Source organism: Apium graveolens, chromosome 3 (assembly GCF_009905375.1).
Source record: "Apium graveolens cultivar Ventura chromosome 3, ASM990537v1, whole genome shotgun sequence".
In the NCBI taxonomy this organism is placed as follows: domain Eukaryota; kingdom Viridiplantae; phylum Streptophyta; class Magnoliopsida; order Apiales; family Apiaceae; genus Apium; species Apium graveolens.
Window position 1 is genome coordinate 19,300,240 of NC_133649.1, and position 24,414 is coordinate 19,324,653.

General features: G+C 35.2%; 1 protein-coding gene and 1 pseudogene across 1 annotated transcript; both read left to right on the forward strand.

Annotated features, from left to right (window-relative positions):
* Window positions 1–885: 885 nt before the first annotated feature.
* Window positions 886–12,513, forward strand: LOC141713958 (uncharacterized). Its single transcript, XM_074517515.1, has 3 exons — window positions 886–976; window positions 10,701–10,867; window positions 11,995–12,513. The coding sequence occupies exons 1-3, from the start codon at window positions 886–888 to the stop codon at window positions 12,511–12,513; spliced, it is 777 nt and encodes a 258-aa protein (XP_074373616.1).
* A 466-nt stretch (window positions 12,514–12,979) lies between these two features.
* On the forward strand, window positions 12,980–14,497 carry LOC141713959 (uncharacterized; annotated as a pseudogene).
* The last annotated feature ends 9,917 nt before the right edge of the window (window positions 14,498–24,414 follow it).

Sequence of the window (24,414 nt, forward strand, 5' to 3'; positions counted from 1 at the left end):
AGATCCTTTATTGATCATACACTATCTTCGTGTACAAATTCATATACCCAGTAGAGCCCTTATAATTGTCCCTTGAGACTAAGAACTAAACCAAAGCATAGTTCAGTGTACACAAGATGACTATGATGACCTCAAGTCTAAGGATACTTGTACAACTATCACTATGTGAACAACTGCTGACACGTGAGTGAACTCCATCAGTTGTTCAGCTGTGTGAGTCATGTTCCGTGAACTTATTCTATAATAAGCACCTACATACTAGCTATAGTGTCACCACACAAATGTCTATGAGAACAGACATCCTTCATAATGAAGCAAGCATAGTATGTACCGATCTTTGCGGATTATTAATTACCAGTTAATAATCATACGACCAGGAACTATTTATGTTTAGAGTTATCATCTTTTAGGTCTAATTATTATGTTCTCATCACAATCCATAAAAAGCTTTACTCTAAATTATGGTATATCTTATTTAAACATTTAAATAGATAGAGCCCGCAATAAAAACAAAACAAGTCTTTTATTAATATCAATGAAATCAAAATAGATTACATAAAAGCTATTCCTAAATCCTCATACATGATTGGACTTGGGACATATCTCTTTCAATATCCTGATGTCCAACTATCCCAACCTCCATCAGCACCTACACAACAAACCACTTCTCAACCTCAACCAACTCAACCTACCATCAGAACTTACTTCCAACCATCAACTCAATCCTCACAACAACAATTATCAGCACATACCATCAGACCTTCATCTTCTAAGCCTAAGAGGGAAAAGTTTGTTCCTCAACCTCCACAAAAGAGAAGAAAGGTGATTCTCAGGGATGAATCTGACAATGAAGAGGAACAAGTACAGGTTCATGCATCATAACCTATGACTATTGAAGCTGAAACTCTGGTTTTTCAGAAAGAAACAAAAGCTGAAGGGTCAACCCCACAGATAAGTGTTGAAGCTGAGGGTTCAGGTAATTTGAAAAGAAAGAGAACTACTAGTTCTGATGCTCAAGAAACTCCTTCACTAGAAAGGAGATTGAAGAAAAGGAGGGCTAAGAGGCATTTGGCTAAGCCTCCATCAGTAGATACTGTTGAAGCTGAAGAAAAGGATCAGGAATCTCTGATCTCCAAAGAGCCAATTATCATTGAATCCCTTCCAGCACCAAAAGACAATGTTCCTGATACAGTGCTCACCCCTCCTGTCTCTCCAATAAAAGCAACAGCTGATGCTGAAGAACAAACCACAAATTCTGAAATAGATATTCACAATCTGAATATACCAACTGTTCTTTATTTGGAAGCTCCAATGACAACAGCTTAGCCATCTCAAGTCAACTATCCAATCTTCAATGCTGAGATACCATCTACTCCAACAATACCAATTCTGGAGATAAATTCTGATGCTCAGAATTTAGGTGAGATTGTTCCATAATCTACAGTTGCTTCACACACTCTACTACTGTCTAAAGATAATGAGTCTTCCTCAAGTTCAGCAAACAGTGTTTCTGTTGATACTCCTGCTCCTATTCTGGGAAAGGAGGCACTAATTGAAAATTTTGTTGAGCAAGCAGCACCTATTCCTTGGGAAGATACTCACAGAGGTGTGGAGTGGACCAAGAAGTGTAATGAAACTGATTTCATTCCAAGCTCTAAAGTATTGACATACCATATTGGTAAAGCTGATGAGTTGCTCACAAATGTTGATCTCAAGACACAACTCAAAGTCACGGCTATGTCTACCAAGAATCTTCAAGGTATACACTATGCTACTCAAGAAAAGGTTGATAAGCTTCTTGAAAAAGATGAAAAGCTAGATTTGGAGACCAAGCTTGACAAAAAGAGGTTTATCAGACCTATTTCTGAGATGGTTGAAGCCATTGAGAAGATTCAAGAGAAGCAACAGGCCCAAATTGCTGAGGTCCTGCAAAATCAAGCTTCTCAAAAAGCTCAATTGGATGAACTCAAATCTTCAGTTGAACTTCTTCTCTCTCTTATTAACTGATGATGCCAAAAGGGGGATACGATAGTTAAGTCCAAATACTCTAATGATCAAATACTGAAGAAGAAAGATGATGAAGCTGATGACCAGGGAAACCCTAGCAAGGGTAGAGGTCAAGTTCAAGGTAAAGAGCACAGCATCAAGGTTTCTTTTAGGAAACTAATTACTGATGCAAGCAGATCTTCTATTCAAAAGAAGACAAGTTCTGAAGCTGCTAAAACTCAAAATCTGATAGCAAGTGCTGATACTCAAAATCTGATATCAAGTTCTGATGAGAAAAGTCTGATGACAAAGCCTGATGTTCTGATACAAGGTGGAAGTCAAGACTCTCAAAAGTTTATGCAAACTCTGAAGCTAAAGGGAAAGCAGACTACAGTCTACTACAAATATCCCAAGATTCAGACACTTGATGAGGAAATTGCTAGAAGATTATTTCTGAAGCATAATCCAGGAATGGACTTAGAAAATCTCAAGGAGGAAGAAGCTAGATTTAAAGCTGAAAAGACAAATCTAAAGCCAAAAGCTTCTGTTGTAAAGAAACTTCCAAGGCCTAAGGTAAAAGGCATTGTGATCAAGGAGAAGTCACATACTGAGGCATCAAAGCCCAAAACAATATCACAATCTGAGATTGATCCCAAAGATAAAGGGAAGGGAAAATTTGATGAACCAACCAAGCCACTGGAGATGAAAATTCCTCAAATTCTGATAAAACCAGTGTGTAAAATGGTTCAAGTTACTGATGATACTCTTGCTGAAGATAAAGATGTTCAAACTCTGAAAATAAAGAAGATTTCTGAAGAATCAAAGACAACCTCTGACAAGGCTCAAGTTGTTCAGAGTGAAGAATAACAAGCTACAACAGAAACATCAAGTTCTGATAAAGTCATCAAGACATCAACCTCTGACAATACTCAAGTTGATTTAGACAAGATGGAAGTAGCTGATAAAAAGAAAATTTTGTGGAAAAATGTCAAACCATCATATCCAAAGAAAAGCCAATTGATGTCTACTTTCATGATTATTGGGTTAAATGCTAGAGAACCAAGAGACGGGGCTGGACTAGGTTCTGATGAAGCAAAGATCAAGACAGGAGTTGAAGTTGCTACTAGAGATCCATTTCTATTGTCTGACAGACCTCTTTAAGATGTTACACAGAAACACCTTGATAAGGTTATCTCTGTTCAAGTGGTACTGGATGCTCATGACAAGCACAATGTCAAGGAAAATATGATTCTATTTCTTGAAGATGGAAGGACATATCAAATGTCAGAATCAGATGTGCTAAACAAATCACTGAAAGAACTTCGATTCTTTCATTAGCTTTTAGAGGTAAAGTCTGATATTACCAGGAGGTGGTCAAATTTCATATTGAAGACCATCAGAGATAAAGCAAGAAATTCTGGTTCAAGGGTTACAGAATTCATTCCTAATATTGTTGAAGATGATGGAAATGAGATTCCAATGAAGAAGGATTCTGCTAAGCTTAAAGTGTTACTGAATGAGAAATGTTTGTGCTACAATGAAGATTCTTCTCATCCTAGGGTAATAAGACTGAATGATGGTTTATAAAGAAACCATATCTCTGCTTTAAGGACTGCAATCTACCAAATTGGGAGTCAAGATGAAGAGATGAATCAAGTTAAAGCTTCAATGTCTCAAGTCCTGAGGAGTAAAGAAAAAAAGCTGATATCAAGCTTTTTCAAGAATCATTATGGATTCAGATTGACTCACTGAGATTGGTAAAAGCTACAAGGACTGTAAGTTGTAGTTAGTTATCTATTTAAACTCTTATTCACATTTATACTTAAATGTTTTTGACATCATCAAATCTATTAGCTAGTATATTTTGCATAATTTACAAGTTGGGGGAGATTGTTAGATATATTTGAGATGTCATGTCTAATATGATTCATGCTTAGTTTTCAGATCTTAACAAACAGGACAAATCATGACTTACTAAAGTCAGGACTTACTGGAAGTCAGAACTTAATATCAGAACTTAAGGTCATATCAGAACTTAAGTGCGGGAAGACTTACAGTTAAGGAAGGAAGTTGATTTACAGTAGAAGATCAAGACTAAAACAAAAGAAGATATGCATGGAAAGAGTTAGAAGACTGGAAGACTTGTAGAAGATATCTGATTAATATTTTTAGGAGACAAAATTATATTCCATATCAATTAGAAGTTATCTTGTAACTGTGTACTATATAAACACAGACTTAGGGTTTGCACTATATGTGTTATCATTATCGAGAAGATTATACATTAGAACCTAGCAGCTCTTAGTGATATTTGTTCATCACTGAGAGAGAACAACAGTTCATATTGTTACAGAGTTTATTTAATATACTTGATCTTTGTTACATACTTGTGTTAAATCGATTTGATTATATAAACATTGTATTCAACCCCCTTCTACAGTGTTGTGTGACCTAACATATATTAGAAATGTTATGTAATTTGATAATGTCTTGTATGAAAATAATACACATTGATAAATAATCAACTTGTATTTGATATACGTTAGACATTGTACAACATTTAAAAATAAAAAAAAAACTAAAAACCTTATAATTGCATGATGCATAAAAAATTTCTAGAAAATGACTCGTGCCTCGCACGAGTTATTATGCTAGTTTTAATTCATGGTCATACGTGTTTCCTTTTTAACATTCATATACCACCACTTTAAGAAAACGGGAGAGTAATTGGTATTTTTTAAAATGAAGAGTAAGTCGTAAGTTGGTATCCATATTTGCTTGTTTGGAAAAATGCTTGACCCAAGGCGTTACTCCCGAGTTTTTTAAAGGTAAGGAAGCAAGTGTTACGGAGATAAAATATTTTCATCACATTTTTAGAGTAAAAATTTATTAAATTTGCATTATTATCACTTATTTTTGCTCCTTTTGAAAACTTGGGAGCACAATTATAAATGCCAGTGAAACTACTTTACTCACCCTACACTTGCTTTCTTTCCTATTTAAAATTCGGGAGAATAAATAAGACATGCGTGTTTGTTTGGAGGTATTTTATAATGGAAGGGGATGTAGTGAACTCATTCTCTTTTTGTTTTACTAAAAATGTTAATTTTTTCCCTCTTTTGTTAAAATTTATCATATTTTTCCTCATTCTCTTTTAATTTGCATTTGTATTTTAAAATTTATACAAAAAATAGATTCGTGTGTCAATTACAATTCAAAAATTGAAAATTATTTATAATTATTTTATAAATTTAAAATTAATTTAATATTATTTGCATCTTAATTTATCTAAAAATTTATGATGTTATTAAAATATTAATTATTAATTTATCAAGTTGTATATAAATTATATTATCACAATTATGACTATCTATAATTTAAGATTTGATAATTCAGAAAGATTGAAATCCAAAAATAATCTTGTAAACGAGTAATGTAATTCAGGCTCTTTCATTTTCTTTTCATTTGTGAATTTATTATGTGGCCCTTTATTATATGTCCTAGATGTCGTATGCTCATTTTTTAAATATATATCTAGAAGTATTTTTTTTAAAATGTTTTCGCTCGATGTATTCAAAATTTAAAAATTCTAATGAATCTTGAAGATCTAAGTTTTTCAGTTTATATTTCAGATAATTAATTAAAACTGAAAGTATTCTATTAGCCAAATTACATGATATTTTACAAAATTCTTCTAAAACAAGCTAATTTATACATGGACACATTGATAATAATAAATATATTTAAAGGTCTTTATGGATACAGGTTAACAACTAATTTTACCAAATTGCGGATTTTTCGGACTGATTTATGATGGATTATTGGATATGGTATGCATTGTGTGTTTGAATGTTATAAGTATTATCAACGACAACTCTCAAAAATTTGATGTATTAAAGTTATCGGAAGTGGGGACACTAAGAATAGTAATATTATCCCACAATGGACAGAGGTCTAGTCTTAACGATACGAAGCTAGCCAATATTATCTCACAATGCCTAGACAGAAATGATGCGAACCTCTGAGTTGTTTGGCATGTCGAGGATGTTACGAGTTTAAGTGAGAATTTGTAACCACATTCCCATATCGATTATAAGGCAAATTATTGTTACTAATTTGCACCAATATATCATATATTTTGGGGCCTGGTGGTAGGTTCGTGGACTATCCAAATTGGTTGCATTTTGAAATAAGATTCGACTTATTTTGAGTTCGTAAAGGGACTTGACCCAATATTCGAAAAAGGCTCGGGATTTGACATAGGTTTAATATCCAATCCAAACCGAATGTATACTGGACTCAATGGCCCACCAAAAGTTAATCCGAAAAAATTATCGATTTGGTACAAATTAATTGTTGACTTGTATACATAAAAACACCAAATCCTTTTATTCTTATATACGTGAGATGTTACAAACACCCACTCTTATTGGGAAGACTTCCTTGTCTAGACCATAAACACACATATGGAACTTGTGCAGTGTCTCGGCACTTACGACAAAAAGATCATGATTTTTGGTGCAAGTAAATAATAGTGTTTTAACTTATAAGTTGAACATAAGTCCCAAATTTACTCTATGGAGTCTAAGGAAAATAACAGAATATACGACAATATGAACCAGTACGTGTGTAAATGAACCGTATATTAGTTAGATAATTTGTTCTTATTAATTATACAAATTATATTAAGTCAATTTGTCTGTTTAGTTATATTAATTATGTTTTTTAGTTATTTGTTAATTTTTTAGAATATGTTATTACAAATAAATTCGAACTTGTGTCATAATTGATGACTTTTTGTACCTTCATGGGGTCTCATATATGATGACGTTTCGAACATTTTGTTGGTGTTTTATGTCATCGATGACTTTTTGTGTAACTTTATGTGACTTTTGTTTTAATTTTTAAAACTAGATAAATGTGCTTTGTTAAAATTTAAAATTGTTTCATTATAATAAATTCTGCATTTATTCATATTTTAAAATTTCATAAAAATTGTTTTAGACCTTTTTTTTTCTATGCTCATTTTTCGAAGATCGAAAGCAGATAAATCTTTATTTATATTTTAACAAAATACTCCATTTGACTAAAAAAAATTTAGTTTATCTTTTTGACTATCATTTCCATATAGCTATAATATATTTGTAATTTATATTTACAAGAAAATATATAAATTTTATAGATTATTTTAATTATAACCATAATATCCCGTAATTTTTAGAATTCGATTAATTATAGAATAATAGATTAAAAAGTATTAAAATTGGATAAGGACTAGGATTTAAAATTTAATTAGAATAATGGACCTAAAATTTGGATCAGATTTTAATATGGATAACTTATAGGTTAAGAAAGAGGGATTTGTATCGTTATAAATACACGTTATTCGTCTTCCTTGTTTTTATTCATAAAATTCGTAGGGCTCTTCTCAGCATAAATCAGCAGTTTTGTAAAATTCATAGTAAATTCATCGTAAGTCGGAATTCCTTCATTATGGACTTTTCGGAAAAGTCTTTTCGTTCTCTACAACTTTCGTGTTTTTTGTTTTTCAAGAAAGCGTCGTTTAGAGGGTTAAAAAGGTTATATTCAGATCCGGTCAGGTGTTGAGTAAGTTTTCGATCGATCTTACTAGTGTTTTCAAAATTGTATGTTATGCAAGTATATTTGATTATCAAAATATGGGCTAAGTGATGATATATTTGAAAATATAATGTGTTATAGTACGCTTTTATTGTGTATGTGTGGGGTCTCGACGATAATTTTGGATCTCTGCTTTATGTCATGCTTTGTGAAAATATCGAATAAGAATTTAGGACCGCAGTCACCGGATTGTAATGACAGTATTCTGAAAATTTAGGACCGTTATCACCGGGTTGTAGTGGTCGTGGCATGGATTATGGGTTCTAAATTATTGTTGTTTATGTGTTATGTGTATCGTGTGTATCGAATATGAATAAGAATATGTATCGAAAGTGTTTGTTTCGTATATCGTATCGTATAGATTATCATATTTTATTATGTATGTACATGTTACTTGGCCAACTAGTTTGATCGATTGTTTTCTTTCTGGGTTGTATAGCTCATTACTTACAATTTCAGGTTTCGCCTATAATTCGAGTTGGATAACATTGGAATTCGAGGACTTAGAATTGGAGTAGATTGACTTTTGGGTTTCCGTTAGCTGCGCTTTTGTAATAGTCACCCTTGTAGTAGAATTTTGGATTAATAAATTAAATTTTGTACTAGTTTCGATTTAGAATTAATAGTCCGGAAGTGTGGGCTGTTACAATAACTTATTCTAATTCTAATTTAGAATAAATTTTAATTAGAATAAGTTTATTATTTACTTTAATTAAGTTTTTATATCTTAAGATTTTTAAATTTTTAGTAGTTGTCAAAATACTCAATTAAGTTCAATTTTTGTCCTTTTTCAAGAAAAGAGCTCACTTTCAGGAATTCTATTTTTGAAAATTAAAGTTCTATTACCATTACTTCCGGAGATATCATGAATATTTTTTGGTGAAGTGATTTTAAAATACGAGTTTAGAGGCACGTCACTAGATATATTCTTCGTCATCATCAATCAAATAAGCCTCTTCGTAATTATTATATATAACTATTAGTATCTATCAAATCAATTATGTTAGTTATTCCTTAAATCTAATGTTTGCCAAGATTTTAAACATATTATAAACTATTATTTTTATTTGATGCATCGACTTATGTTCCTTTTTTTTGTTTGCTTCCTTTCTTTTTTAGCTGATTTCAAGATGATGGGTTTTGTCCCAGATGGATTTTATTATCAGATATTAAAAATTTATCGTCCAAATGTCCCAGTCATCTATACATGTCGGTTAGATTGACAAATTTTCTTGAATGAAAGGATTACTTGATCTAGCTATTGTGTCCTTCCGATACAATTCAGCTACGTATAATATATTTCCTGACAAAAAAAATTATATAATTACTCGAATATATCTGCAACTACTATTATATGTTTTTCATAAATATATTATTGTAAAAATTTATTGTTATATATAAAAGCATGATATTTATCTATAATAACCGGAATGAAGTATATTTTGGTTCAACGGTCATCCCCTATATCGTCTACTTATTTTGCTAAACTACGACCAAAACTTATTTTACTAAATTACAATCACGATTTCTTCCTAATTCTTTTATTATTTTTATTATAAGTCTATAATTATTATATATTTCAATAAATATATTAAAGTTATTATATAATTGAATACATAAAATTTTAAAATTATTTAAATATTAACGAACCCGTACATCGCACAAAATTAGTATACATAAATGCCTAGATTCGACACTAGTAGAGTAGTAGTAGTTCTTTCCAAACAAAAAAGTAGTTGTAGCGTGGGAGTTTTAGTGGTAATCATCGTTCATCCAACCTTAAAATCACTTAATTACATATACAATACTAATATACCCTTCGTCCCACTACATTTTTTATATTGGGTGGCGGGGGTTGACACGCATTTTAAAATTCGCGTAAATTATGGTTTCTTAAATAATTTTAAATATTTTTTATTTTTAATAAAAAAAATAGTGTTTAAACTTTTATACGGATATAAAAAATTTTTAAAAAAAATATAAAACTATATTTTTTAGTAATCCTAAAATGCGTGTCATATATGAAAAAACATATGTAAAGAATCTGGGGGGACGGATGGAATAATTCGTTTAAAAGCAACATTAAGTATTACCAACCTAACTATTGCAGCATAACTAAAACACTACCAATTACAGTTATGCACTTGTACCACGTGATCCTTCATTGCTCATGCTTATCCGCATTCCATTAGACTAAGCACCTGTTTTACATTTTTAGTAAGTCCACTTAATTGGGCTTAAGCCCATAAAAACTTATCATGGACCGTTTGGGTTCTAACTTATCAACGACTACTTCAAATGGGATAAGCCCATAAGTAAAATATACCTCACCCGATACTTTTTTTCTCCACTTATTCATCTCTAACCTAGGCGCCTCTTTCTCCCCTCTCTCCCATCTCTGCTCTCTCTCAGTTTGGCGCTCAAATCCGGTTCGATCTCTCTACACCTGCTTCGGTTCTCATCAGGTATATCCCCTTTCTCCCGTATGTATATATTTGTGTGTATTAGTTTCGTTAAAATAGCAAATCTGATTGGTTTCGTGTATTTATCGATGTCGATGTCAATGGTTTGTGTATATATGTATGTATTGTTCATTTCTACCACATTCAAGCTCTCCTTACACTTCTGGGTAAATTATTTTTTTTATAATTTGTTCACCTTGTATGATAGATAATTGCTGTTCTTTGCAGTATTTTTTCAAAAGGGTTTATGTGTAATTATTTTGTGTTTAGTGATGAATTGAGCTGTTTAGTTCTTGTTATGTTGTTGTGTTTAGTTATAGGAGTTTTACTTAAGTTGACTTTAAGGTTTAAGTTGGATCATTAATCGATGTAATGGTTTGTGCAGATGTCAAGGGCATAATCGAAGATACGGCGACAAGATCAACCATCAGGTGCGGCTCCTCCCGTATGTGCGACTCCTTCTGTATCATTTGCTTCCAAGTGGGGAGATGAAGAACACGATTTATTTGCAAGGATATGCTACGGTCAGGTTGTTAAAGGCAACATGCCTAATACCACTTTGAACAAATAAGGTTGGAACGCTGTGTATCAGCAATTTGCTGCTCATTCTAGGAAAGGATCTTGTTTGGGATTTAAGAAAACTAAAGAATCATTGGGATGCGATGGGAGGAGATTATAATTTTTTTAGGAAATTAAAATTTGGGCAAACTGGTTTGGGATGGAACGAGTTGACAAAACAATTTGAAGCGTCTGATGAATGGTGGAAGGAGAAAATTAAGGTACATCTTTTACAATTTACGATTTTAATTGAAGCAGGCAGCTTGCTTTTATGTTAAGAACGTTAAAGTATTTATATAAATTTATTAGTTATTTATTTAGCTGAAAAAAGGCTTATTGTTCTGCATTAGCTGAAGTGAGTTGTGCAGAGAAAATGCAACAAATGAATAGTACTTGAGCCTTTTAAGTGATTATATAGCAAAACTGTAATTTGTACGATAATGATTGATTTTATCAGAGAGGCTGATATTGATTTCTGGCAATGTGATTTAGGTTTGCTTATCTACTTATTGATTCATGAAGCCTGCATCCCAGTCCTCATGTGTATAAGATCGAAAATCTTAAAACCTCATAGAGTTCTGTAAGCTATCGTATATTATGCATCGGATGGCATATTTCATGTATTTCATACGTTATTGTACCTAAATGTGTTGTTTAATTAAGTTCCGATGAAAAATGTGTGACTTTGCAGAACAAAGGTCGAAAAATGGGTATTAACTATAGTTGTACTTCCCTAACCAATATCGCAAGTAATTGTAACAATCCTAACCTAAATAGACATCATCCGGTTTTTAATAAATTTAGTGGTACTGGTGGAGAAATAAACTGTAGTCGAAATATATCATTTATGGTTTTTTTTTACCTTATACAGTATAGAGTACTTCAAATCTTTCATTGAATATCAGTTGTGCCTGTGCAACAGTGACCCTGATATACCAATGGTCACTAGTTTGAATAACTTAAGCGAGCTATAGAGTACATATATACACATGAATCCTTGGTTACAAATACCAATAATGCACAGATGGCTTTCAGAATGAACCTACTACAGGCCTTCCTTCATGCAGGATGCTTGAGAACTTGGATCAGATCTCCTTCATGGTTGCATAAAGCTGTAGCCTGTAGGATAATTTATTGTACATTGATCAATGGTTTGATGAGGTGACCCTTTAGACCTTTTGGATAATTTACAGTGCTTGGTATATGTTATTCTGCTTAATTATTTTGATCACGTCCAAGTAAAAGCAACTGGACTGCTGACAACGTATTTACCACCTAACCAATCTATGTAATTTCTACCAGGCTTTTAAGATATATTCTTAAACTTGTTACTTGTTAATTATCGCAGGAGAATACAAAATTTAGCAAATTCAGGAATAAGGATATGACGTATTTCGTCAATTACTATGATACATTGTTCGGTGATGTCATTACAACTGGTGAGCGGGCAAAAGCCGCGAATAACTACTCTGCGGTGAATTTAGAGGAGGGTGAAAATATTCCAGATTTCGGAGAAGATGATGGTAATGAAGGCAGCAGTGACAGCGATGATAACAACTATGAAACACCACAACCACCATTGCAGAATCTATTTCCCACAAACTCTTTTAGATCTGGTTCGACTAGTGGCCAAAAAAAAAAGAAATCAGGAGCAGAGTTCGTTCGGGAAGGGCTTGATGGTTTAGCAGTAGCCATGTCTTGCAAGAGTACTGCTGGTAGTGCAGAAGACCGCAACTTGGACGAAGCAATTGTCGTACTTGACGTCATGCCGGAAGTTGATGTTGGCAGTGACTTGTATTTTTTTTGCTCAGCGGTATATTCTGAACACTGGAAACATGACGCTTTTTTTAAAGGCACGCAACAATGAACTACGCTATGGAAAATTGCAGTATAACTACAAGCACTTTAAAGGTCCAGGAGGTTCTTCTGATAGGCAGTGAAAATAAATGTTAATTGGTTGTAATTTTATGTTGAGTTATTTGTTAAGTTTACTGCACTACAGTGCCATATCAAGTTGAGTGTATTATTAGGGTCCGTGTGTTTCAAAATCAGTATTCAATTGTTTGTAGTGAATGACCTCTGCATGATGAGGATTTTCAAATCTGCTTTTTTAAAAGTAGTGTAGATTTATCCTGTTTGTACTATTTTAAATGTGACCAGTGCATGCTACTTTGAAACTATCAATCTGTACCGTGAATTGTTCAACTTGTGAAACTAATAATTTCCTTCTGTGTTCCTGTACGTATGTTTATAAATACTAGCTTCAAAGTTTTCATCTTCACATTCAGCAGAAGTCATAAACTTGTTATAAGCCATCAAGTGTAGCATCTCAAATGGATCCATATGGTTATAACCCTTTTGGTTATAATAATTCTGAAGGTCAGACTTCTAATACATTTGATCATTTTGCTTATAATACGGAAGGTACGTCTTCTTCTAATACAAATGTAGAGTCTTCTTATATATTTAATCCTTTTCCTCAATCTTCGTACGAGAATAATTTTTGTATCCAGTTAAACAGTGCATATCAATACGATTTTGAAATTCCAAATGAAACTGAGGAAGATGAGTCAAATTTGTTGGATTGGCAAACGGTTTATCGTGTTGCTGCTTACACACTGGTGTATTACTATGAAAGTTTTGTGCACAAAAAGCCATGTCATGATTCAATTAGAACGGGAGGTAAATTAATTGACGAAAATATGAAAGGGAATGAAATTCGTTGTTATCAAGATTTTCGTATGTCTAAAGATACTTATATAAGTTTTTGTCGAATATTAGTAGATCGTTATGGGTTGGTTCCCACACAAGGCATGTCTGAATATGAGGAAGTATGGATCTTCTTGATGACTGTTGCGCATGGGTGTGGGAATCGTTTAATGCAAGAAATGTGGAATCACTCTTGTGAGATTATTAGTCGACATTTTCATTATGTTCTACAAGTTGTTTGCAGACTTGCAAGTGATTACATTGACCCGGCTTCAAATTATAATACTGGATGTGGTAATCATACACCTCAACATGAACGATATCATCCATATTTTGAAGTAAGTGTATATATTTATATCCAAATATTTTCATGACTTCTGTTGATAAAAATTAATATTATTTCAATATTAATCGCATAATGCTATTGGAGTTATTGATGGTACTCATATTAAATGTCGAGTGAAAGAAACAGAGCGTACACCCAATTTTGGTCGAAAGGGATATGCCACTCAAAATATTATAGCAATATGTGATTTTAACTTGTGCTTTACTTTTGCTTGGGCAGGTTGGGAAGGGGGAGCACACGATAGTCGTATTTTAAATGACGCTACAACTCAAGGGAATCTGAATTTTCCACATCCAACTGGAAAAAAATTCTATCTTGTAGATACAGGTTATGCACACAAAAAAGGATACATGGCTCTCTATAAAGGATCAAACATTAGATAAATAGATATCATCTTGCAGATTTTCGTCGGGGTGATGGCAGCGAACGTGTACCACGAAATCCTAAAGAAAAATATAATCATCTTCATTCTTCTTGTAGAATGGTTATTGAGCGAACATTTGGGGTGTGGAAAGCTAGATTTGCTATTTTAGCAAATATGCCGATGTATAAGATAGATACGCAAACTGATATCGTTCTGTCCACGATGGCGATTCATAACTACATTAGAAAATCAAATTGTAATGACAGCGCATTTCGCACGGCCGAAAGAGAAAGTTATATTCCTCCGGATTCTACAACAACAACCAATGAGAGTCGAGAGACCGAGATAGATGAAACTGATGAAACTGACTATGACGGTAGGTTGATTGTGTTGCGTGATAGTATCGCTAATAGTATTCACAGCAGAACGTAAATGTTGTAATATCTCGATTTTTTTATTTGGGCATTGTAATAAATAAATAAAAAAAATTCATTCTAATAAAATTATATATTTCTATACTCAAAAAATTATTACTAAATGTTTTTATAATTTTTAACCTATAAGTTATTCTACCAAACACTCCACTTTACTTATAAATGAAACATCCAAACACCAAAATTAACTTATTTGTTAAAAACACTTATTACATATATGTCACTTATCACACTTAAGTCGTAAATTACTTATTTTAAAATTTCACAAACGGACCCTAATATATTACATCCTAGAGTAAATTATTCACAGTCCAATTAGCCAATACATTAATCTATTATAATGTAAATTCTTATACTAATGATATTTATATTATTGGTTTACATCTACATATACGTAAATGAATTTTATTAAAATATAATATTCGCAACACGAATGTATTTCTTTCAAAAAAGTTTATATTCTAAATCTGTTTTTCTAAAAGGAAATATAATGATTTATGAAATAAACTCATATGAAAATAAGTCGCACAAAATCAGCGATCATAAATCAACAGAAACACGCTACAAAGAGGCAAAGTATAGTCTGTGCAGCAACAAAATATTTGGTTAAGAGTAAATTTATCTCACAGCCTCTTGATTTTAAAAAATCAATAAGAAAATCTAACATCAACTAGAACCCGAATGGTGAGTGGTGACTTTAGATTCAGGTGCCCCCGTAACAATACACCCTTGTTTATATACTCTTCTTTACAGTTTTTGTTAATTTTCAAGTCATAAATTATTATTATTATTATTATTATTATTATTATTATTATAACCGGCACAAAATTTCACCAATTAAAGTGAGCGTAACTCATTGAAATTAAAGATTTATACTAAATATATAGAGGATATATTCAATTTTCTGGTGTAAATATCAAACATAAATATATTTTTATGTTGTGGTCACGCTTACTTTTTAACACATTCATAACTTAGTAATTCTATGATTTTCATTAAAGAATAGTAATTAGTATGAAAAACACTTTATTCTACATCTGCAACGGTTGGAGAATCCCTTGCCTTGCTGATCATATTTAATTATAATTTATTTATCATAGACGAGAAAATAGTTTTCCAGCTTTGTTTTGTTATCTTTGTAACTTACAGTACGTGGTAAATAATTCAGTACAGTCTCATTTTATACCATGACAAAATAATCAATATCTTAATGGTGGTGAGCTCATAGTTGCTGGCAGTTATTATTAAAATTTTAAATCATCTTGGCTGAATCTGACGTGGATGGCAGACAAACAATCACATGAAACAAACACCCTTTTCTGTAGGACCCGGTTTCAATTTGAAACTAGTACTTGGCGTTGAGAGGTAGACGTGGCGTTTGATGGCAAAGTCATTTTTGTTATGAAATAACCAAAAGACAAAGAGAGCAAATATTGAGGGGGCGTTTGGTTCGGGGGGACGGAATGAAATTAAAAAAGGGAGAAGAGGACAAAAAAAAAGTAATGACCCGTAATTATTTTATGTGTTTGGTTCAAATTCGGAAATGAAATGAAAATTTAGATAATTAGATTTATTTTTTATTTTTTTATTATTAAACAATTTCAATATAGTCAAATATATTTATATTACAACAATATAATATATTAGCATTATAATAAACAACATATTTAAATATTTAATAGAACCATCAATTTTTTTAATAAGTTACATATAAATTTATATCAAAATTATTTTTAATTTATAAAAACTAAATTATAAATCATTTTTAAAATTTTAAATTAATTTTGCATATTGATCTATTTTTACGTCCAAGATTTAAATTATAATTGAAATAAAAAAACCAAATGGGGGAAAGAGAATTCAAATACCTAGTTGGAGGTGGGAAATGGAGTTTGAGGAATTTTTGATAAACCTACCACCAAAAAGAGAAAAGAGAATGATTGTTTTTACTAAACAAACATTAACTAAGGAAATGAGTCTGATTATATATAAGTTTTTCATTTTCATGTTTTTAATTTTCGTGGTGCGGTTGCGGTTTGAATTTTTAATAAACCGCGCAGTGTGGTGCGTGTTGTGATTTTAAATTTCTGAAATGCCGATCAAATTGCACTGCACTACAATATTTAATATATATAAATATATATATATATAATACTTATATTTCATGATCCCATTTATTAAGTCTGATTTCATTTAACATACTAGGAGTGCTTACTTAGTGATCATCTTATTTCTCCAAGACCAATTGTTGCGTGGTGATCATGCTATTTGTGTTTCTTCACAAATAATGAGACACATGATACAAAACCACTTATTTAATAGTAAACTCATTTAATTGCCGAGCCAAACTTCTACGTTAAACTTTACAGTGTAAAATTTCTAATTTGTATTATTGAAGAATATTGGCGACTTTGTTATATTATTCGGAAATTTAATTAAATTTAAGTTTTGTATTTATTTAAAATTTTCAAACTTGTAATGTATAAATCACATTGAACCGCACCACACCACATTTTTTTGGTGTGGTTTATGCGGTTTTTGAGGGTACGCGGTGCGGTTGCGGTTTAGAAATTTGATCAAACCGCATGTGCGGTTCGATTTGCGGTTTGAGGAAAAAACCGCACCGCCCGCACCGTGTTCACCCCTAAGTGGAGTATTCACTTTATATGCGATATCTAAGTGTTAGTGGGGTATCCCATATATAAAATACTCAACTATCAGTGCAGTATCTTATACAAATTGGGATACTGAACTGACAGTAGAGTATTCAATCAGTTAAAATTGACCACTTTTTTTAAAATGACTATTTTGGTTTTTTTTTTCAAAAATTGACTATTTTTGTAATTTTCACTAATATAAATATATTTGACTATATTGAAATTACTTAATATTAAAAAAATCAAAAATAAATATAATTATGTAAATTTTTATTTCGTTTCTGGATTTGAACAAAACACATAAAACAATTCTGGGTCATTACTTTTCTTTCTCATCTTTTTTTTTCTCAATTTCATTCCGTTTTCCCCGGATGAACCAAACGCCCCCTCAATATTTGCTCTCTTTGTCTTTGGTTATTTCATAACAAAAATAACTTTGCCATCAAACGCCGCGTCTTTCCTAATCCATAAAATATTGTACATCAGTTTTTGCACTGTCTCAACGTGTTTGAATATATAATTAAAATAATAATTTTTTTATTTTTTAAATATGAATTTTCTGCTATGTGCCCACAGTAAGAAATTATATGTCAAAATTTGATTGTTTTTTCAATCATTATAAATGTTGATGGACCTCCTTACATTTACATCAATTTCACCAATAAAAATACTCAAAATTCATAAAATTTAGTGTTTAATGTATGCTCATGGGCACACACTAAATAAACCCTTCTAAATATAAATGTATAAAAAAAAATTAAAAATTCTGTAATTCCTGTATTTCCAAAAAATTTAAAAGTATGTGAAAAAAGTTAATAAATAAGGAGTACTATAATTTGGGTTTTGTCCCATTACGATCCTGATTTGTTTGTAGTTGATAGGGATAAATAAATTATGATTGTATAATTAAATACTGCATTAATTGTACAAGCTGTGGGCTGCTAGGCCCAATAAAAAGATATATGAAACTCAGACCAGAAAGGTTAAGCCTGATGGACCAGATCAGGCCTGATGGAATAAAAAAGGCCCAAAAGCCCTAATTATTAATTAATTTCGTAATTAATTAATAAGTGAAAAATCAGCTATTGAGAAGAGTCCCGATAAGGATATAAATCCTTATAGATTAGCCTCAAGGGGACCTAAAAGGATAAGGAATCAGCTTCCTACTTCCTAGGACTCCTAAGTCTATCCTAATTCATAGGCTTGTCCACCAAGTCTCCTATACCAAGTCCAATTCAAGGACTCCCACATCTATATAAGGGGCCTCACCCCACAAATCAGAACTACGTTTTTGGCTTGATTCTCTAATTCACAGAGATACGTAGGCATCTCGTAAAGGCAGATTGAGTCACGAAACACGAGAGCAGCCATTAAAGGCCTTGAGCTCCCGAATCTTAGTATTAAATACAGCAAGTAATAACCTTGATTTCTTATCCATAACATTTGGCGCCGCCTGTGGGAAAGCAATAACAACCATGGCGAGAACACGGAGAACAATTGGAGCTCTAGAGAAAGGAACTCCATCAGAGACAACCCAGGTGATTTCATCAACCGTGGAGGTTCCTCCCCATTCAACTTATGCATCTACTCAGGGGGAAGCCCAGACAGGGGCAACTCAACCTCAGCCACAAGGGACAACTCCCCCGACTATTCAAGGTACGAATCCTCAAGTTCAGCAAGTACATATACCTGTGAATTCTCGACCCGTCGGGTATGAATATTCAACTGTTGTTACTACTAACCCCCCTTATGGGATGCCCCTTCACCCTGAGGTTGGAGGAAGCGGATATGCTGGGCGAAGCGAAGCACGAGGGCGGTCGCCCCCCTATATACGAGGTTTGGATCCTATCCCTGAGGATCGGGAATTTTCTGATCCATACACTGAGAGAGACTCCGAATCTTCGGATGATGAAGTGGCCCCGAGAAGGAGGCGCCCTGGAAAAGAGCCAATAGCCGATGGAAGGCAACGCCCCCAAAGCACCCCAGGGGCGAATCCCCAAGAAGTGCAGGAAAAGATCAGGGCTCATGAGGCTGAAATCCAAAGGCTGAGGCGTGATTTGGAGGCTCACCAAGCCACCAGAGCCCACATACCTCCTAGGGGGAGAAATCCTCCTCCTATCATAGACCTGGATGGTCCGGTAAGAAGAAGGGCTGTTGTCCCAAGAACTGATCCGAGCAATCTCCTTCCCCTTGGAGATCCTGATGATCCAACTCCACCCTTCACAGAAGAGATAATGAATGCCCATGTCTCAAGGAAATTCAAGATGCCCACTATCAAAGCCTATGATGGCACGGGAGACCCCGCTAATCATGTTAGGACATTCTCTAATGCACTGCTGCTGCAACCCGTGAATGATGCTATAAAATGTCGGGCCTTCCCTCAAACCCTGTCGGGTATGGCTCAAAGATGGTACAGTCGCCTACCCCCAAATTCTATTGGATCATTCAGAGAACTAAGTCAGGCTTTTATTAAGCAATTCATCAGTGGAAGAGTCCATGAGAAAAGTTCAGCATCTCTTATGAGTCTTGTGCAAGGAGCTAAGGAATCCTTAAGAGATTACCTGAATCGTTTTACAAAGGAGGCTTTAAAAGTCCCAGATCTTGATGATAAGGTAGCCATGATAGCATTGCAACAAGGAACTAGGGATGAGTTTTTTAAGATGTCTTTGGCCAAACGACCCCCTGAGAGCATGTTGCAGCTCCAAGAGAGGGCAGGGAAGTATATCAAGGTTGAAGAAAGTATGAGGAAGACCGTAGTAAGTAATGAGCCCACTGGAGGCAAGAAACGAAAAACTGATTTGGAGTATATCGCTAAGGACAAATATCCTAGAACCGAACAAAACCCTGATTCAACCCCCAAGAAGGGAGGACCTGGGCAAAAGTTCACTGAATACGCTAAGCTGAATGCTCCCAGAAGTCAGATTTTGATGGAGATTGAGAAAGACAGAGATATTCGCTGGCCTAAGCCCTTGAAGGCTGATCCCGCCAAGCTAGATAGGGGCAAGTATTGCAGGTTTCACAAAGATGTTGGCCATGACACCGATGAGTGTAGGCAATTGAAAGATGAAATTGAGTTTTTGATTCGAAAAGGAAGATTGAATAAGTATACTGGAGATGGAGGGGACAGAAATAATAATGGAAGGAAGAACTTTGAAGATCGTAGGAGGGACCAAGATGATCAGGGGCGGAATCCCCAACCTAGAGGACCAGTTATAAACACCATTTATGGAGGGCCGAGACCTCAAGGGCCTGTGATAAACACGATCTTTGGAGGTCCAACTGCTGCTGGATTGTCCAAAAATTCCAGAAAGGCATATACTAGAGAGGTTATGCATATTGTTGGAGAAGCCCCGAAGAGGGCCAGGACAGAAGTAACATTGGCTTTTGATGATTCCGACCTAGAGGGTGTGAAGTTTCCCCATGACGACCCGCTGGTCATAACACCAATAATAGGAAATAGCCCGATTAAGAGGGTCCTTGTGGATAATGGTGCTTCTGTGGATATCTTGCTCCACGACACCTTTCTAAGGATGGGGTATAACGACTCCCAGTTAACACCAACCGACATGCCGATATATGGATTTGCTGGAGTAGAATGTCCTGTGGAAGGGATAATCAAGTTGCCAACCACCATAGGTACGGAGCCAAGGCAAGCAACGCAGATGCTGGATTTCGTAGTGGTAAAGGCTAGTTCAACTTATAATGCTATCATGGGGAGAACAGGGATACATGCCTTCAAGGCAGTCCCCTCTTCCTACCATTCAGTCATGAAGTTTCCCACCCGAAACGGGATTGGAGAAGAGAGAGGAGATCAAAAAATGGCTAGAAGCTGTTATGTGGCCTCTTTGAGGGCAGACGGAGTCGGGGGGCAGGTTCTTCCTATTGAAGATATGGATGTTCGAGAAAATGATGAGAATAGAGGAAGGCCAGCAGAAGAATTGGTTTCGGTTCCTTTAGATCCCAAGAATCCTGAGAGGATGACTTTCATTGGAGCCACATTAGAGGAGCCCCTTAGAGGGAAGTTAGTGAAATTTTTGCAAGAAAATAGTGATGTGTTTGCATGGTCAGCAGCTGATATGCCAGGCATAGACCCGGAGTTAATTACTCACAAGCTAAACGTGGATCCAAGTCGGAAGACAGTGAAACAAAAGAAAAGAAATTTTGCCCCGGAAAGACAAGAGGCTATAAAGCAGGAAGTGGAAAAGCTCTTAGAGGCTGGTTTCATTGAGGAGATTCAATTTCCGGAGTGGTTAGCAAACCCTGTAATGGTGAAGAAGGCAAATGGAAAGTGGAGGATGTGTATAGACTTCACCGATCTGAATGATGCATGCCCCAAAGACTGTTTTCCGCTGCCTAGAATTGATACTTTGATTGATGCCACCGCTGGACATGAGATGCTGAGTTTCATGGATGGGTTTAGCGGATACAACCAGATCAAAATGCATAAGGATGACATTCCAAAGGTATCATTTATCACTGACTTTGGTGTTTATTGTTATCTTGTTATGGCGTTTGGTCTCAAGAATGCAGGAGCCACCTATCAAAGGTTGGTGAATAAAATTTTTAAGGATCTTATTGGGAAGACTATGGAAGTCTATGTTGATGACATGCTAGTCAAGAGTCTAGTAAAGACTGATCATATAACCCATTTGAGGGAAGCTTTTGAGGTCCTGAGGTACCACAAGATGATGTTGAATCCCACGAAGTGTGCTTTCGGAGTAGGATCTGGAAAATTCTTGGGATTGATGGTCTCAAAGAGGGGAATTGAGGCTAACCCCGATAAAATAAAGGCAATCCTGGACATGGAACCCCCAAAAACTGTCAAGGATGTTCATAAACTCACAGGAAGGGTTGCTGCGCTAGGACGATTCATCTCCAAGTCAGGAGACAAGTGCTTGTCATTCTTCAAGTCATTAAAGAACATTAAAGACTTTGTATGGAGTGAGGAAAATCAGAAGGCATTTGAAGAGTTAAAGAAGTATATGGGCCAGGCCCCGTTGTTGGCCAAGCCAGTTCTGAGTGAAGTTTTATTCTTGTACTTGGCTGTTTCAGAAAGCGCCTTGAGCGCGGTGTTGGTTAAGGAGGAACTGAAAGTCCAGAAACCCGTATACTATGTCAGCAAAATTTTGCATGGTGCTGAGTTGAATTATTCAGCCATTGAGAAATTCGCTTTAGCCTTGGTAATGGCTTCAAGAAAGCTGCGTCCTTATTTTCAAGCTCACCAAATTGAAGTGCTAACAAATCAGCCACTGAGAAATATCATTCACAGTCCCAAGGCAAGTGGGAGACTGATTAAGTGGGCAATAGAGTTGGGAGAGTTCGATCTCAAGTATAAGCCACGTACGGCCATAAAAGCCCAGGCACTAGCTGACTTCGTGGTGGAATGTACCATACCCAACCAAGAAGTCGGGGGGCAGGAAGATACCATACCTCAAGACAAGGGAGTCGACAATGGGGACAAGGAGAAAGAATATTGGGTTCTCTATTTTGATGGAGCATCAAAAACAAATTCCAGTGGAGCAGGGTTGGTTTTGCAAAGCCCTGATGGATTCTTAATTGAGTATGCCATGAAGCTAGACTTCCCAACCACAAACAATGAGGCAGAGTATGAAGCCCTGATTGCTGGCCTTGGTCTAGCTGGGACACTTAGAGTCAAAAACTTAAAGGTCCGTGGAGACTCGAAGCTGATCATATCCCAGGTAAAGGGAGAATTTGAGGCAAGAGATGATACGATGGCTAAGTATGTTCGCCTAGTAAGGGCTGTGATGACCCAATTTAATGAATGCCATGTTGAACACATTCCAAGGGAAGAAAATGCTAAAGCAGATGCGCTATCAAAGTTTGCTTCATCTGAGATTGAAGAAAGTTCAGGGAGTGTGTACTTCCGTGTTTTGAAGACACGAAGCATAAATGTTAAGCTTGTGGCTCCCGTAGGCTTGGGGACGTCATGGATTGATCCCATCAAGGCTCACATTCAGACCGGTTGGTTGCCAAATGATGCAACTGAAGCACGGAAGTTAACTGTTCGGGCACTAAGGTACTCTTTGATAGATGGGATTCTTTACAAAAGATCTTTCGTGGTTCCCTACTTGAGGTGTCTCAGGCCCAATGAGACACGCTTGGCTCTTGAAGAAGTGCATGAAGGTATTTGTGGACAACACTTGGGGGGCAGGGCCTTGGCTCATAAGATAACCCGTTTAGGCTTCTATTGGCCAGAAATGATGGCTGATGCCAAAGAATATGTAAAGAAGTGTGATCGATGTCAGAAACATGCACCAGTGGCCAGACAACCCCCCGAGATGCTGACCTCTATCAACTCACCTATTCCCTTTGCTATGTGGGGGATGGATATTCTAGGGCCTTTTCCTATGGCCACAGCACAAAGGAAGTTTCTGATTGTAGCCATTGATTATTTCACTAAGTGGATTGAAGCCAAGCCCTTGGCCAAAATCACAACTAAACAGGTTGCACAATTCCTGTGGGAAAACATTATGTGCCGATATGGAATTCCCCGTATCCTCGTCACTGACAATGGAACACAATTCAACAACGAGGAATTCAAGAAGTATTGCGAAGAAAATGAAATTGAGTTACGGTTCACCTCTGTGGCTCACCCGCAAGCCAATGGGCAAGCGGAGGTAGCAAATCGGATAATCCTGGATGGACTAAAGAAGAGAATCGAAAAGTCAAGAAATAATTGGGTGGATGAGGTACTTCCCATATTATGGGCCTATAGGACTACTGGTAGAGTCACGACAAATGCAACTCCTTTCATGTTGGCATATGGGGCAGAAGCAGTAGTTCCCGTGGAGATATCACATTTCTCTCCAAGGATTCAGGCTTTTGATGAAAAAGAAAATGAGGAAGGGCAGAAGTTAGCCCTGGATTTAATCGATGAAGTGCGAGATAAAGCACACGCAAAGATAGTAGAATATCAGAAAAAGGCTTCATTCTACTACAACCTAAGGGTTAAAGAGAGGTTTTTCAAACAAGGTGACCTAGTCTTGAGAAAAATAGAGGCTTCTGGTGTCGGACAGAAAGGAAAGCTTGCCCCAAATTGGGAAGGGCCGTATAGAGTCAAGAGCGTTCAGGGTAGAGGAACCTACAAGCTGGAGACTATGGATGGTTTTGAAGTCCCGAGAACCTGGCACGCACAAAACCTGAAGGTTTACTACGTGTAAGATGGTCGAAGTACGATTCTCACTTGTCATTATGACAAGTAGGTTTAAAAGCACCTTGAAGCTTTGTTTGCATAGTA